Raw genomic sequence first — 17,579 nt, forward strand, 5'->3', positions numbered from 1 at the left:
CGAATTAAACCATTTGTGCACTGTCCCACTCATGCCACAATACTTGAGCTTGTCTAGCAGAATTTCATGATTTACACAATCAAAAGCCTTTGAGAGATCACAAAAAATCCCAATGGGTGGTGTTCGGTTATTCAGATCATTCAAAATTTGATTGGTGAAAGCATATATGGCATTTTCTGTTGAAAAACCTTTCTGGAAACCAAACTGACATTTTGTTAGTACTTCATTGTTACAGATATGTGAAGCTACTCTTGAATACATTATTTTCTCAAAAATTTTGGATAAAGCTGTTACAAGGGAGATTATAAAACTAGCTAAAGTTTTCTGAGTCCAAAAGCGTTTAATACAAATTATTTGTGGTGTAAATTCAAGACAATCTTACAGAATCATGTTTGAAGAATTGGTTATGAGTCACTGAGAAAAGTTGGTCACATAACAGCATGTGACCCATAAAAATGCCAGTCTTCCCTGATCAAGAAAACTGTAAGTCATGTCTATCCATTGCAGTGGCTTCACCTCAAAGAACCAAGTCCTTAGAACAACTCTAGACCTAACACCATCCCCTTAGAGCTGCCTACAAGAGCTGATTGTGAGGAACACTGCCTTCTAATCTACATACATCTATCAATAAATGTATTTTTTGAATCTGCCTGGAGTTTGATTGTCAGTACTGCCAAGCCGTATGCCATTCCTCTGCTGGTTCAACATGCAACTGCCATGGACTCGGCGGCTGTTGATGTAACCCATCAGCACCTACCTGATTGAGGTCAGCTGGCAGTTCTGATTACATTTGCAGCCACCTGGGCTGTTACAACTTGGTGGCAGAAATGCAATTGTTGTGCTTGTCTTCATTTACCCACCAGTGCCTGTAGCCTACTGGATATTCTCTTCCATCCACCTCTTAGCTTACCACACAACTCAAAGCATAATTGCTTGTCACACAGCAGCATGAATATCTGCCTGGATATTCACATTCATTAGCATTTGGGGAGGTGCACTGGCACTGGATCGAATCTACCCAGAGAAATAACAATGAGGGCTGGTGTGCTAGCCAGCTTGGATGTGACTTTTAGGTGGTTTCCCACATCAGACTAGGTGAATACCAAGCTATTATCCATGTCACATCTCAGGTACAAGATCTGTAAACATACTTAAAATGTTCTCACACTTTCACATGAGATAGTATTGGATGCAGGAAGATGGGGTACAAAAATTCCATCTGGAGGGAAGTGGGCGGGATGAATGGTGACGACAGAAAGGGCATCCATCCCCCCCTTTACTACTAACACTGCCAAATCCAAGTTAATATACCAACCTTATGATAACACAGGATAAGGCAGAGCACATTGGAAAAGTTCAACAAAGGGCAGCTCATTTTGTATTATCAGAAAACGGGGGAGAGAGTCAGCAATATTATATGTGAGTTCGGGTGGCAATCATCAAAACAAAGGTACTTTTCATTGCAGCAAGACTGCTTCATGAAATTTCAATCTCCTATGTTCCCTTCCAAATCTGAAAATATTTTGTTGACACCCACCTACACAAGGATAAATAATCACTGTAACGAGATAAAAGAAATAAGACGCACAGAAAGATTTAAGTTCTCATTTTTTCATTCTCATTTTTCCACCGCTCTGTTAGAGAGTGGAATGGTAGTGAAACAAAGTGAAAGTTGTTCAATGAATCCTCTACCAGATATTTGAGTGTGAACTGCAGAGTAGTCATGTAGATGTAGACAGAGGCCAGGAAAAAGAAGACGTAACAAGTTGAATATCTTTTGACAGTCGAGGTACATGAGGGTCTAGTTAACCTCTGAAAACCTTTCTACTGTGTGACTACATTCTTGCCCTCTGTCATCTAGTGGAATTTAATGCCTTTCCTTAGCACATGCATCAGTGATTTTGCAAAGTAAACCATGAATTCTTTCTCTGGTCATCGTTAGAGGGAATTGAGATTTACATGTACTACTTCTAGTAGTTGAGGGTCTGGTCGAATTCCTTCCTGGTTGATGACATGCCATAGATACTTAACTTCATTAAATGCAAAACAGTGTTTTGATAAACATATCATGAGGCATGCAGGTTTCAGGTACAGATGGAAATACTTTGTTGTATGGGAAGAGGTTATGATGCCATTATGAGAGGAGATCTTCTAGGACCACATCAGTGTACAGTCAACCATTTCACTGGTTGGACAGCAGCTCAATCTAGGCACTACAGCTGATATTACAATACTGCCATTAAGAATTTCCAAAGGCCTTGGAAAGCTGGCGACATCACATGAATGGATCTCCAAGTTCCACTCTCCTGATAAAATTCCACTGAGAATGGGAAAGATACTGTGGGTTGCTGTTGGCACTGAACTGCTAGGAATGGTACAAGAGGAAATATTTCGAACAATGGAGTGTATCCTATGTAAAATAAGGAGATTCAAACTTTTAGTGCCTATTAGTTCTGATAATCCAACACACTGATACACAGTTTGGATGCAGAGTAAGTGGATGGAATGAAGAGAAGATAATCACACAAAGGCTGCTGCTGTAGAAACCTACCCTGGACACTGCATGAATGGAAAAAATCACACAGTTACAGAACAAGAAGAGAGAAAAATTTGTAGATATATTAACCGTATATGCAGATCTGTCCAATGTGGGGGAGGGGGGGGATGTGGGTTAGAGTGGCACAAGTGTACATTACTAGGGATGGATGTGAATATTTTCCATTTTACACTAATGTAGTATTAGGATGGAAGATGCGCACAGGGTGATTGCATTTACCTCCATAATATCTCAGGTGTATTTCACTATCACTGCTGTCGTAAGTAACTCTCATTGATACAGACAAATTATTACCCTACATCATGTATGTCATGAAGAGGTGTCTTCTCCTTCTCATCAGTTATTGTTAAATAAATTCCTAAATAAAGGAATGACAAAAAACACCAAAACCTCAGAGAAACATCTAGAAACAGCACAAACGTTTAGTCTGTTGTTACCAGGGTAGTGTTGTTCAGAACTATTATATGCAAAGCACTGGCGTATCTGCAGAGTAGATAACTGTATTTTTGAGAGTAGGACAGAAGATTTTGCTTTTAGGTATTAGAACTCATGCTCGCTAAGATTGCATTGGAGCAAATTTACATATTATTGGACAAACAGCAGCAAAATATTGTTGTCAGTTTGGCAGCATATAAAATAAGAGATAGCTGACCATATGACTAAATATTAGTTTATATGTTATTTAAAAACTGACAACAGTTTCTAACTATAGGCTAGGCAACCTGAAGATTCTGTGAAACAGAGAAATAGGCTTGACATTCTGCCCTTGTCACTGGCACCGGAAAGATGATATAAAGTAACACGCGAAGAAGGCTTCATGTACATGGTATGTATGCAAGACGAACAGCAGCCACCTCTCTAGTGCTCACTGTTACTAGCACGAGGGAGCTCTCACAGTGGAGATATCAAGATATACACTGAACTGCAGACCAAAGAAGAGCTGTTATCTTTATGAAATTGTCTTAATTTAGCTTACAAAGATTAAGATGTAACAAACATCAAGGAATGTAATGGAAGTTTCTGTATGGCTGGTATAACTTCATGTAGATGCACCAACCTTTCATGATCCTCTGTGCAAACGACTGCACAGGACTGTCTAGAGAATAGCCTTTATCACTATATTCATGATTATATAGTGCAAAGGCCCATTTCATCCCACTACATGACAAGCCAAATTGTACAATGAATATTGAGGACATCAAAGGAAAAGATTGATGATGGAAAATTTCAGTGAACTTACAGGAGGAAGTGACGAAATACAAGGAGGTTTTAATTAAACTTTCCCTTCTTGAGCCAGTGTAGATGGAAAACTACACTCCTGGAAATTGAAATAAGAACACCGTGAATTCATTGTCCCAGGAAGGGGAAACTTTATTGACACATTCCTGGGATCAGATACATCACATGATCACACTGACAGAACCACAGGCACATAGACACAGGCAACAGAGCATGCACAATGTCGGCACTAGTACAGTGTATATCCACCTTTCGCAGCAATGCAGGCTGCTATTCTCCCATGGAGACGATCGTAGAGATGCTGGATGTAGTCCTGTGGAACGGCTTGCCATGCCATTTCCACCTGGCGCCTCAGTTGGACCAGCGTTCGTGCTGGACGTGCAGACCGCGTGAGACGATGCTTCATCCAGTCCCAAACATGCTCAATGGGGGACAGATCCGGAGATCTTGCTGGCCAGGGTAGTTGACTTACACCTTCTAGAGCACGTTGGGTGGCACGGGATACATGCGGACGTGCATTGTCCTGTTGGAACAGCAAGTTCCCTTGCCGGTCTAGGAATGGTAGAACGATGAGTTCGATGACGGTTTGGATGTACCGTGCACTATTCAGTGTCCCCTCGACGATCACCAGTGGTGTACGGCCAGTGTAGGAGATCGCTCCCCACACCATGATGCCGGGTGTTGGCCCTGTGTGCCTCGGTCGTATGCAGTCCTGATTGTGGCGCTCACCTGCACGGCGCCAAACACGCATACGACCATCATTGGCACCAAGGCAGAAGCGACTCTCATCGCTGAAGACGACACGTCTCCATTCGTCCCTCCATTCACGCCTGTCGGGACACCACTGGAGGCGGGCTGCACGATGTTGGGGCGTGAGCGGAAGACGGCCTAACGGTGTGCGAGACCGTAGCCCAGCTTCATGGAGACGGTTGCGAATGGTCCTCGCCGATACCCCAGGAGCAACAGTGTCCCTAATTTGCTGGGAAGTGGCGGTGCGGTCCCCTACGGCACTGCGTAGGATCCTACGGTCTTGGCGTGCATCCGTGCGTCGCTGCGGTCCGGTCCCAGGTCGACGGGCACGTGCACCTTCCGCCGACCACTGGCGACAACATCGATGTACTGTGGAGACCTCACGTCCCACGTGTTGAGCAATTCGGCGGTACGTCCACCCGGCCTCCCGCATGCCCACTATACGCCCTCGCTCAAAGTCCGTCAACTGCACATACGGTTCACGTCCACGCTGTCGCGGCATGCTACCAGTGTTAAAGACTGCGACGGAGCTCCGTATGCCACGGCAAACTGGCTGACACTGACGGCGGCGGTGCACAAATGCTGCGCAGCTAGCGCCATTCGACGGCCAACACCGCGGTTCCTGGTGTGTCCGCTGTGCCGTGCGTGTGATCATTGCTTGTACAGCCCTCTCGCAGTGTCCGGAGCAAGTATGGTGGGTCTGACACACCGGTGTCAACGTGTTCTTTTTTCCATTTCCAGGAGTGTATTTACCATATGAGTACCCAACTTTATAGGAATGATGTTCATACTGTGCACTGCAAGATTTGCATTGTTAGTAGTGTTAGCATCATGACTTGCTGATAGGCGTCGGTACCGGTATGGCAATATATACACTCCTGGAAATGGAAAAAAGAACACATTGACACCGGTGTGTCAGACCCACCATACTTGCTCCGGACACTGCGAGAGGGCTGTACAAGCAATGATTACACGCTCGGCACAGCGGACACACCAGGAACCGCGGTGTTGGCCGTCGAATGGCGCTAGCTGCGCAGCATTTGTGCACCGCCGCCGTCAGTGTCAGCCAGTTTGCCGTGGCATACGGAGCTCCATCGCAGTCTTTAACACTGGTAGCATGCCGCGACAGCGTGGACGTGAACCGTATGTGCAGTTGACGGACTTTGAACGAGGGCGTATAGTGGGCATGCGGGAGGCCGGGTGGACGTACCGCCGAATTGCTCAACACGTGGGGCGTGAGGTCTCCACAGTACATCGATGTTGTCGCCAGTGGTCGGCGGAAGGTGCACGTGCCCGTCGACCTGGGACCGGACCGCAGCGACGCACGGATGCACGCCAAGACCGTAGGATCCTACGCAGTGCCGTAGGGGACCGCACCGCCACTTCCCAGCAAATTAGGGACACTGTTGCTCCTGGGGTATCGGCGAGGACCATTCGCAACCGTCTCCATGAAGCTGGGCTACGGTCCCGCACACCGTTAGTCCGTCTTCCGCTCACGCCCCAACATCGTGCAGCCCGCCTCCAGTGGTGTCCCGACAGGCGTGAATGGAGGGACGAATGGAGACGTGTCGTCTTCAGCGATGAGAGTCGCTTCTGCCTTGGTGCCAATGATGGTCGTATGCGTGTTTGGCACCGTGCAGGTGAGCGCCACAATCAGGACTGCATACGACCGAGGCACACAGGGCCAACACCCGGCATCATGGTGTGGGGAGCGATCTCCTACACTGGCCGTACACCACTGGTGATCGTCGAGGGGACACTGAATAGTGCTCGGTACATCCAAACCGTCATCGAACCCATCGTTCTACCATTCCTAGACCGGCAAGGTAACTTGCTGTTCCAACAGGACAATGCACGTCCGCATGTATCCCGTGCCACCCAACGTGCTCTAGAAGGTGTAAGTCAACTACCCTGGCCAGCAAGATCTCCGGATCTGTCCCCCATTGAGCATGTTTGGGACTGGATGAAGCGTCGTCTCACGCGGTCTGCACGTCCAGCACGAACGCTGGTTCAACTGAGGCGCTAGGTGGAAATGGCATGGCAAGCCGTTCCACAGGACTACATCCAGCATCTCTACGATCGTCTCCATGGGAGAATAGCAGCCTGCATTGCTGCGAAAGGTGGATATACACTGTACTAGTGCCGACATTGTGCATGCTCTGTTGCCTGTGTCTATGTGCCTGTGGTTCTGTCAGTGTGATCATGTGATGTATCTGACCCCAGGAATGTGTCAATAAAGTTTCCCCTTCCTGGGACAATGAATTCACGGTGTTCTTATTTCAATTTCCAGGAGTGTATTTGAAACACAAGCACCAGTGTGCATTACAGTTGCAGACAGTCAACATGAGTCTGGACAAGGAGAGTGGTTATCAAAATAACATCAATAGTGCTGGTGCAATGAATTAAAGTAATATGGAGGGGATGATCATAGTCTCAAAAGTTTGCATTAATTGATGATTTGGAAATTTGTTCTGGGAGAAGACGATGGCCATTTGTAAAAAAAATTGTTGAAGAAGTTGCTGTCACCATAGCTGAGAATGCTAGATGCAGTGTGTGATCTTCAAGCAGCGGGTGAGCTCCGTCATGGCAGCTGAACATTCCATGGTCCACCGTTCGAAAAGTGCTGTGAACAGTTGTGGAATGGTATCTCTTGTGAGGTTCCAGGCAGTCAAGGGTGCAGATGGTAGTCACGCTAAACAATGGTTGTAATCTGGAATGTAAACACTGTGCACAACTAAGACATATTACCCTCTCATGTGGAAAGTACAATGTGTTTCTTTCAAAAGCTTATTTATTATTTCACTTCTGCATGTCCTTACAGATGTTTGCATGTAGTTTCATTGTCCTATGATCACTCATTTTTCATGGAATCTCTCTCAAGTAGTGAAAGTTTAATTATAACCACCCTGTACAGAAGATCACAGGAGGCTATGGAACTATAAGTTAGTATAAATGTGTCATTCAAAATACTGAAGATACATGTAGATAACAGTACCTATGGTCAAGAATCCATCCGTGTGATACAAAATAATGAACTACGTTTTTCTCAGATGGGTGAAGGACTCCGTTCAGACAGTCTATTTAATTCCAACATTTTTCAAAGTTTACAGTTTTGAAGTCCACTTAATTAATTCAATTAATTTGGATTCAGTTTCAGACTGCGGGCTGGTGTTATGTTCCCTTGTTGGACTCATACGTGATTCCTGCCATAAATGTAACCTCTATAACATCAAACATGCTGCAGCCAACATTGTGGAAGAGAAGGGTAAATGGGAACATCAAAGAGACTTACATCAATGAAAGGCCGAGACTGCGCGGACGTTAATGCATCGCGATGCAGCAGAACAGAAGCATCAGGACAATGGTACAACCATGATTGTCTTTGATTTTATGAGGACTTTACCGACACCCGTACTTATGACAGGTATCTGTTACTGCAAGTGGCAATTGTGGACATACTGCCTTGGAATACATGACCTGTCTACCAACCATGTATGTATTGAGTGAGGGCGAAGCATCCTGAGGATCGCAAGAAATTGGATCGTGTCTCATACATTACATTAAACATAACGTCCAAACAAAGGGTCTCATTATATATTCAGATCAATGTGGCGGGCAAAATCGGAATATAAAAATGGCCTTACTGTGTCAATTCTCGGTTCTGCATGCAGACTTCTCACCAGAAGTAATCCACCATAAATTCCTAGTCAGTGGGCATTCATACCTACCATGTGACCAGGACTTTGGTATCATCGCGAAGAACAGGAAATTTCACCCGAACATATACACGCCCTCTAACGGGATGAACGTCATTATCACTGCATGAAAACAACAACCCTTCACCGCTATACTGATGACAATGAATGATTTCATGTCCACAGTATGTTTAGAGAGAAACATACGTAACCGTAAAGTATCAACACAAAATATCAGGGTGAAATGGTTCAATATTCAGTGGCTTCAGTATAAAGCATCCTCTCCCCATATCATGTTTTATAAGTAGGCCTACTCCAATGAGCCAGATATCCCATTTGCCGACTTCGGTTTTGCTAAACGAGGGTCGAAAGTAGTTGAGACTCTGGGCTTCCTATATCCCAATGGAAACACTATTAGTGCGTTGAAAAGAAACACTATTAGTGCGTTGAAAAAGACCGATTTAATTACCTTGCTGCAATTCGTACCCCTGGTGTACCATGGTTACTACCGTAATTGGAAGACATCTGCACAGCCGTGTGGCAACACCATCCCTGTAAATGATGATACGGATGATAACAATTAACGCCTCGTGTGTATCGTTTCCAATGTTTGACTACAGTGTGTGAAGCAATAACGGCCTATCCCACATATTTCGTGTATTACGGCCAATTGCGCCAAAACAATAGTGGCCTAACCAACACAAAAACGGCCTGAATACACTATTACGGTTAACTCCACATATAGCTGATTACCGGACACCATACCACGTTATGTACACGACAATCATTGTTATACGCCGCAATAACTGCCTTACACATCAATTCTGCAAACGTCAATATCTTCCAGTGGCCATTCCCACAAACCAGTGTGCTGTGGGTTAGGTCACTATAGCGCTGATAGCCTCATATAAAAATAACTGCTGCAGTATATACAGGGTGTTACAAAAAGGTACGGCCAAACTTTCAGGAAACATTCCTCACACACAAATAAAGAAAAGATGTTATGTGGACATGTGTCCGGAAACGCTTAATTTCCATGTTAGAGCTCATTTTAGTTTCGTCAGTATGTACTGTACTTCCTCGATTCACCGCCAGTTGACCCAGTTGAAGGAAGGTAATGTTGACTTCGGTGCTTGTGTTGACATGCGACTCATTGCTCTACAGTACTAGCATCAGGCACATCAGTACGTAGCATCAACAGGTTAGTGTTCATCACGAACGTGGTTTTGCAATCAGTGCAATGTTTACAAATGCGAAGTTGGCAGATGCCCATTTGATGCATGGATTAGCACGGGGCAATAGCCGTGGCTCGGTACGTTTGTATCGAGACAGATTTCCAGAACGAAGGTGTCCCGACAGGAAGACGTTCGAAGCAATTGATCGGCGTCTTAGGGAGCACGGAACATTCCAGCCTATGACTCGCGACTGGGGAAGATCTAGAACAACGAGGACACCTGCAATGGACGAGGCAATTCTTCGTGCAGTTGACGATAACCCTAATGTCAGCGTCAGAAAAGTTGCTGCTGTACAATGTAACGTTGACCACGTCAATGTATGGAGAGTGCTACAGGAGAACCAGTTGTTTTCGTACCATGTACAGCGTGTGCAGGCACTAACAGCAGCTGATTGGCCTCCACGGGTACACTTCTGCGAATGGTTCATCCAACAATGTGTCAATCCTCATTTCAGTGCAAATGTTCTCCTTACGGATGAGGCTTCATTCCCACGTGATCAAATTGTACATTTTCACAATGAACATGTGTGGGCTGACGAGAATCCGCACGCAGTTGTGCAATCACGTCATCAACACAGATTTTCTGTGAACGTTTGGGCAGGCATTGTTGGTGATGTCTTGATTGGGCCCCATGTTCTTCCACCTACGCTCAAAGCAGCACGTTATTATGATTTCATACGGGATACTCTACCTGTGCTGCTAGAACATGTGCCTTTACAAGTACGACACAACATGTGGTTCATGCACGATGGAGCTCCTGCACATTTCAGTCGAAATGTTCGTACGCTTCTCAACAACAGATTCGGTGACCGATGGATTGGTAGAGGCGGACCAATTCCATGGCCTCCACGCTCTCCTGACATCAACCCTCTTGACTTATCATTTATGGGGGCATTTGAAAGCTCTTGTCTACGCAACCCCGGTACCAAATGTAGAGACTCTTCGTGCTCGTATTGTGGACGGTTGTGGTACAATACGCCATTCTCCAGGGCTGCATCAGCGCATCAGGGATTCCATGCGACGGAGGGTGGATGCATGTATCCTCGCTAACGGAGGACATTTTGAACACTTCCTGTAACAAAGTGTTTGAAGTCACGCTGGTACGTTCTGTTGCTGTGTGTTTCCATTCCGTGATTAATGTGATTTGAAGAGAAGTGATAAAATGAGCTGTAACATGGAAAGTAAGCGTTTCCGGACACATGTCCACATAACATATTTTCTTTCTTTGTGTGTGAGGAATGTTTCCTGAAAGTTTGGCCGTACCTTTTTGTAACACCCTGTACAACTGACAAAAAATATATGATGAGATGAACAGAAATGATACTTTTATTTAAAGACAGTAGCTCATCTGCCTGCGCTGTTCGATGCGGTCGAGCATTGCCATCTGTAAAAAATGAAGCCAGGGCCGAATGCATCACTGAAAAAACAATAACGATGACCGATGAGTGTATCGTGTTCTAAGATTTGGTGGTCATTACGGCCATGTAACATTTTGCCTCCCTTGATCGTAACATCTGGGTCACCGAAACAACCATATTGGATAATGTTCCTGTGTGCATTACATGTTGCCACTCCTCGCCATATGAGCTTACATTCAAAACCACTAATCAAACTGAATTTGTTGTCATTCAAGAAGAGCACGCGACCCCACTACTTGTTGGTCCAGTCACTACACTCTTGGCACCACTGCAAATTGTGCCGCCGACGCACCAGTATCAATAGAATACGAGGTACTGGATGTCAGGCAAAGAGACCATCCCCATGCAGTCGTCGTGCCAATATGGAACGTGACATTGCATGACTTACATTCCTGTTACATGTAGTTGCAACTGCATCCGCTGTTTGATTGAGTCCCTTCTGTGGTGTCACCGCCAGACACCACACTTGCTAGGTGGTAGCCTTTAAATCGGCCGCGGTCCGCTAGTATACGTCGGACCCGCGTGTCGCCACTGTCAGTGATTGCAGACCGAGCGCCGCCACACGGCAGGTCTAGTGAGACGTCCTAGCACTCGTCCCAGTTGTACAGCCGACTTTGCTAGCGAAGCTACACTGACCAATACGCTGTCATTTGCCGAGACGATAGTTAGCATAGCCTTCAGCTACGTCATTTGCTACGACCTAGCAAGGCGCCATTACCAGTTTATATTGAGATTATATAATGTATCAACAAGAGCGATGTTCTGCAACTATGGATTAAAGTTAAGTATTCTACCAGTTACCTCCTTTTTTTACTAGACTCAACTCCTATAAATGTTCCAGACCTCACGCCAGCCTGCGTGAGCTTAAAAGCGTGCATTTCGGCCTCCTCTAGCAACACGGTGTTGGCTCTTCTGCCAACACAATACATTCTTACCTGTTGCACAATGTAGTGACCATCTGCTGCTGTAGTTGACCATGGTCGACCACCTCTTCTCCTTCAGATAGCAATGCCTGTAATTCGAACCGCTACCCATGCATATACAACAACAGTGTGAGCAACACCGAAACCCTGGGCTACACTCGTCACACTTCACCCTTCTTCTAAATTCCCTGTCAGTTCTTCTTCGTGTCAAATCATTCAAATGTTGTCTCTGGGACATGTTGTAATAAAGAACACCAGTACAGTGCACCGTAACTGCTCACTCATTGATACATAATGTCTTCTCCCGTTCCTTTAGCGGCCTCGTGTGAGGGTCCTGCCACATTTGTCGCTATAGACCGCTGACCTCACGCCACGTGACGCCAGGGAGACTTTTGGAAAAACGCTACCGCACTTTCATTCATTTCCACCGAGTTGTTAAAACGAGGCGCATTCCAAAACTAAGGTCCATTTGATCATTAAAAAATAGGCTCACGAGAAAAGGTTTTTGTTGACAGTATTAATTTACTTCATATCTACTTTACTTTTCCAAATAATCGTCGTCCACATTTATACACTTTCTGTAACGCTGAACCGCCTTCTTTAACCTCTCTGCGGAGAAGTCTGCGGCTTGGGAATTGAATCAGATGGTAGCGTCAATCTTGAGGTCATCGTCGTTTTGAAATTGTTCTCCACGTAGCCACTTTTTAAAACGCAAGAAGAGGAAATAGTCGCTTGGTGCAAGGTCGGCACTGTATAGAAAGTGCTCAAAAAGTTCCCAATGAAAATCGTGAAACTTATCCTTGGTTTTGGCAACGGTGTAAGGACGCGAGTTGTAGTGAACGAGGATGATGCCAGACGGTAGTTTCCTGCGACGTCGATTTTGGATCGGACGTCTCTGTTTGGTTAGCGTTTTACAGTACAGGTCAGCTGCAGCTGCTGACCAACGGTCCATGAAATCAATAAAAAGTACGCTCTTTTCGTCCCAAAAAACGTTAGAGATCATTTTTCGATTCGAGAACGGATACTGCTTAAACGTCTTTGGTGTGGGTGAACTTGAATGGCGTGACTGCACTGACTGTTATTTCGATTCTGCATTGATGTAAGATATCCTCATCTCATCTCACATAGCTATATGGGAAAACAAATCATCTCCATCATACCTATAGCTCTCGAAAACTGTCGTGCACTACACATTTTTTGCCCTTTGTGCTGATCAGTGAGTATTTTTGGAATCCACCTCGTATATCTCCAAGCTGTTCAGCGACAATCCTGTAAACTGGGGTTCGAGCAATATTTTGGAATTCACTAGCCAGACCACTAATCATCAATCGCCAATCACTTCGAAGTTTGGTTCGCTTGATCAACGATGTCGTCGGTCCGAATGCTGGGTCTGCCACTTTGCTGTTCATCGTGAACTACTGTGCGGCCATTTTGAAATTCTCGACACCAGTTTCGAACTTGTTTGTCACTCATTATTTCAGGTCCATACACTAGTCATAACCCACGATGGATTTCAGCGGCTGAATATCCTTTTGCCAGTAAAAATCTAATCACACCGCGTAATTCACAACTGGCGGGATCTACGATTGTCTCGGCCATTACGAGCCGCTCTTATCCACTGGCAAACGACTACTCAATCAAACCAACGCTGCAGTAGTTTTCTAAAGCGACGGTAGATAGCGCTGCATACACGAAACTTCCTCCATTCCCGCCATAACTTAAATAATGGTCACCGGACCTAGTTTTGGAATACGCGTCGTATACTATGTTACACTACTTTATTTAGCGGTGTCCTTACGTCGCTCAGATCTTATTAAGTCAGTCAGTTAAAATTTTGATATGACTGCAGTCTTTGTGACTGAATGGATCGTTTAATAGGTTACTGCATTCCCGTCGTGTGCATACTTCCAGCTGCGATTCTACGATGCGTAGTAGGGGCTCTAACTGCATTGCGTAGTCGCATCGCACAAGTACAGTATTGGTTTCGAGCGCTCTTAATACTGTTTTATTGCTATATAAATGTAATCGCGTCTCACTGTTACCACGGTTCTTACAAGGACTTTGTTTTATTGGATTCTGACGACTCCTTCATGATGTAGCAATGTTCAGAAACAGTTTTGTACTTGTTAAGAGTTGAGATTGGTGCAAGGTTGGCAGGTTTTGTCTAAACAAAATCTGGATTCTTACGAAACCTAGGCAAAATACATACCTAAAAAATGAAATCTTTCATCTGCGTTTTCGAGGACAGCTTTGGTATAGTTCTGTGTGCTGCAGTATCTGCGTATATTTTAAAGTAACTTTTTCCACCGTGAGAAACAATGAAATATGAGCTTCACACAGTACCGTGAGCATCATGATCATCTTAACGTTTTCGAAGCTACGAGTGAACTTAACACCATTCACTCTCGAGCTTAGTTTTCGACTTTTGTTTGTTTTTCGGCACCGGAACTTCTGTAATTTCGCTCTCTGATGACGTATTCATATTTGTTTAAATGTTCCACGAAGGAAACTGCACAACACAACCTAGCTCTTCTTGCAGGGAATTGGCTGAGCACTATCATCGACTACTGACTCGGTACTCGAAACCAACAGCCACTGTGTCAGGCTTGCCTAGTTTTCAGTAACTTTTACAAGCCTGCTCGTCAATTTTAAACACATAATAAATATTTAGAGTGCAGATCATAATGTTATATGAAATATTGTCCATTTTTGTGTGATCGGGATTTTTACCTATCCCGAGAGGATTTAACAAGGAACCGGGTTTTAAACGGGAAATTCGGGACAATCCCGCCTAAATCGGAATACTTGGCAACCCTGGATTGGTGGAACATAGTTGACCTGCAGGAGAAGGTAGGGTTTTTACCTTGATGGGAGAGGTGTGGCCGGTGGAAAGGGTAAGGGTGTTGTCCTCTGGTGGGTGGCGGAGGCGGTGGCGGAGGCGGCATCATGGCGGGAGGCGGGGGCGGCGGCGGCAGCGGCACGTCTGTGATGCGCGGCGGCCCGCGGTTGTTGATTCTGGTAGGCCGGCCCGGGCGCGCCACCAGAGGCGCCGTCGGCGCTCCGCCCACCTGCACCTGGAACACAACGAGATCGTGAGGGAGACAGCAAGCTACACCCCCGTGAGTAAGGATATGGGATGGTTCCAATCAGGGGCAGTTTAAGTCCCAAGCGACATAAGCGGTTGCTTGGGATTCCAAGCTGAGAGGGGCGCCCAAATGTTGAATTTGTATACAATGAGTGTCGTAATTAGAAGCGAAAAATGACCCGAGTGGAAGTACACTATAATACAAGGGCTACTTTTTTTCAAGGTCTGATCGGTTGCGAAACAACAGTGAGAATCAAAAATGTTTTATTTGCTACATGTAGGTAGATCTTCCAGCTACTTCTCTACATTTGAGAGGCAGTGAAATGAAATCCGAACATCTGCCACAACAGGACAACGGAATAGTTCCATGCACAAGTAATCGCCACATGCATTAAAATATTTGTCCCACTGGGGGACGAGACGATCAATTCCTGTTTCGTAGAACGCGGTCGGCCGCTGACGTATCCACGGCTGCTCCCACTCTTGCACTTCCTCGTGCGACTGAAACCGACGTCCACGCATGTCTTTTTTCAGGTCGCCAAAGATGCGAAAATTACACGATGGAAGATTCGAAGTATGTTGTGGTGTTTCCCAACCAAATCGCTGAAGCGTTGCTTTCATCCGACTGGCTGTGTGGGGATGGGGGTTATCGTGTGTCAGGATGATTCTGTCCGACAGCATTCCTGGACGTTTTGACTTTATGGGGCGTCGCAGTTTCTGCAACGTATGTTCATAGTGCTGCGCATTGATTACAAAGGTCTGCAAAAAAATATCTTTTGAAAGTTGTTTGAAATTTGATAACTGACTTGTATGTAATTTCAGCGCTGGTTTCAAAAATATAATCCATTTTTTCTATCACGTCAGGTTTTCTCACAAAAAAGGGAATATTTCTGGGTGTAATAACAAAATTTAAGCAATTTATCATATTTTTCCAACGTTTTTTTATTTATAAGTCATTTTCTAAACTACATTTCCAGAGCACTTCCATTTCTCTTTAAGCTCATAAGTCCTTATAATAACGCTTTCGCTTTCTGTCGAAGCTTCTTTTATTGCTTTTCCGGCTGTGGACTCGTTGATGATCATCTCTTTTTATCATCCAGCAGTAGCACACTATCATGTTGACGTCCCATCTTCCTTGACATTTTCTTTCCATTTCTTTGATGTCTTGGTGAATTCTTTCTATCTGCTCTTCACTTACATCACCATGGTTTGCAGGGAAGTAGTCAAGATGTGAGTGGAGAAAATGATCTTTAATGCTCATGTTACAGCCTAGCTTCTTAAAGGTGTCGAACACGTCTGCGACGATTGTCTTGTAGTTTGGGTCTCTTATGTTTCCTAGGAAACCGGTAACAACTAATTAAAAAGATGTCCATGTTGCCTTTTCTTTTGTTTCCCTTTTGTACACAAAGTTGGGATCTGTCATTAGTTTTCTAATGTCTGGTCCGACAAAGATGCCTTCCTTTAGCTTTGCCTCGAATAAACCAGGAAACTGCCCACAAAGATGTCTGAAACACTCCCCTTCTTTTGGCAATGCCTTAACAAATTGTTTCATTAGCCCCAACTTAATGTGAAGTGGTGGAAGTAACGCCTTTTTGGGATCCACAAAGCTTTTTCTCTCAACATTTTTAACCCCTACCTGTAAGATTTTTCTCAAGGGCCAAGCTTTTCTTATGTAGTGTTGCTTTCTGTCTCTACTGTCCCATTCACAGAGAAAGCAAGGGAACTTTGTATAGCCACTTTGTTGATCAAACAGCATTGAAATCACTTTTAAATCACCACATAGTGTCCATTTGTGGTCTGAATAGCAGAGTTTGCTTAAAACTAGTTCAAGGTTTTCGTAACATTCTTTTAAGTGAATCTAGTGTCCAACTGCTATCGAAGCATACTTATTGCCATTGTGTAGAAGTGCTGCTTTAAGGCTTCTTTTTGAAGAATCAATAAAAAGTCTGCACTCATCAGGAGCATATTCTATTTTGAAACGTACCGTAAGTCCAGGAACATCACTACAAAACATCAAGTTACCTTTTTGAGAGAAGAAAAATACAAACTCCTTTTCCCTCGATCGATACCAAGAAAAGGATGTACCCGGAGCCAAGTTTCGTTTATCTTTCAATCTAAATCCTAAAACCTTTGCCTATTCTTCAGAAAGGCCTAGGTCTCTGTCTAAATCGTTCAGTTCAGATTGTGAGAATGGAATGGGATCGGTTGTGCCAGGATCGTAGCAATCTCTGTCTTCTTCACTATAACTTTTCTGAGCCAAAGGCTCGTGATCATCTATATCATCCAAAGAATCTGGAGGGGAGGGTATTGGTACTTCAGGTCCATGAGGAACAGGGCGAATGGCTGATTGAATGTTAGGGTAAGAAATATCCTTTTTGTTTTTTAAATTGAAACCTCGTACGTTGCAAGTACAAAAATAGCAGTCATCACCACGATTTTTGGGCTCCCTCCAAACCATTGGTAATCCAAAACGTAAGGACTGCTTCAGTTTTTCAACACACACTGAACAAACTTTGTGTGGGGCCCAAAGCTTATCTTGACCGCCTAACTGTATACCAAAATCGGCGAAATATACCTCTTCAACAAAATCGGAAATGTTTCTTTGTTACTTCTTAACGGTATAGTTACCACAAATGTAGCAGAAGCAATCTGGCGAGTTTATACATCCTCTGGTAGCC

At 44.6% G+C, this 17,579-nt stretch overlaps 1 protein-coding gene across 2 annotated transcripts in view; it reads right to left on the bottom strand.

Annotated features, from left to right (window-relative positions):
- The window catches only part of LOC126183854 (mucin-5AC-like), a 282,254-nt gene that overhangs the window by 74,902 nt on the left and 189,773 nt on the right, over positions 1-17,579 (bottom strand). For both annotated transcript variants that reach the window (XM_049926143.1, XM_049926142.1), the window contains exon 3: positions 14,680-14,890. In XM_049926143.1, the coding sequence (XP_049782100.1) occupies positions 14,680-14,890 (211 nt within the window). The remainder of the gene's footprint in view (positions 1-14,679; positions 14,891-17,579) is intronic.

Source organism: Schistocerca cancellata, chromosome 4 (assembly GCF_023864275.1).
Source record: "Schistocerca cancellata isolate TAMUIC-IGC-003103 chromosome 4, iqSchCanc2.1, whole genome shotgun sequence".
In the NCBI taxonomy this organism is placed as follows: domain Eukaryota; kingdom Metazoa; phylum Arthropoda; class Insecta; order Orthoptera; family Acrididae; genus Schistocerca; species Schistocerca cancellata.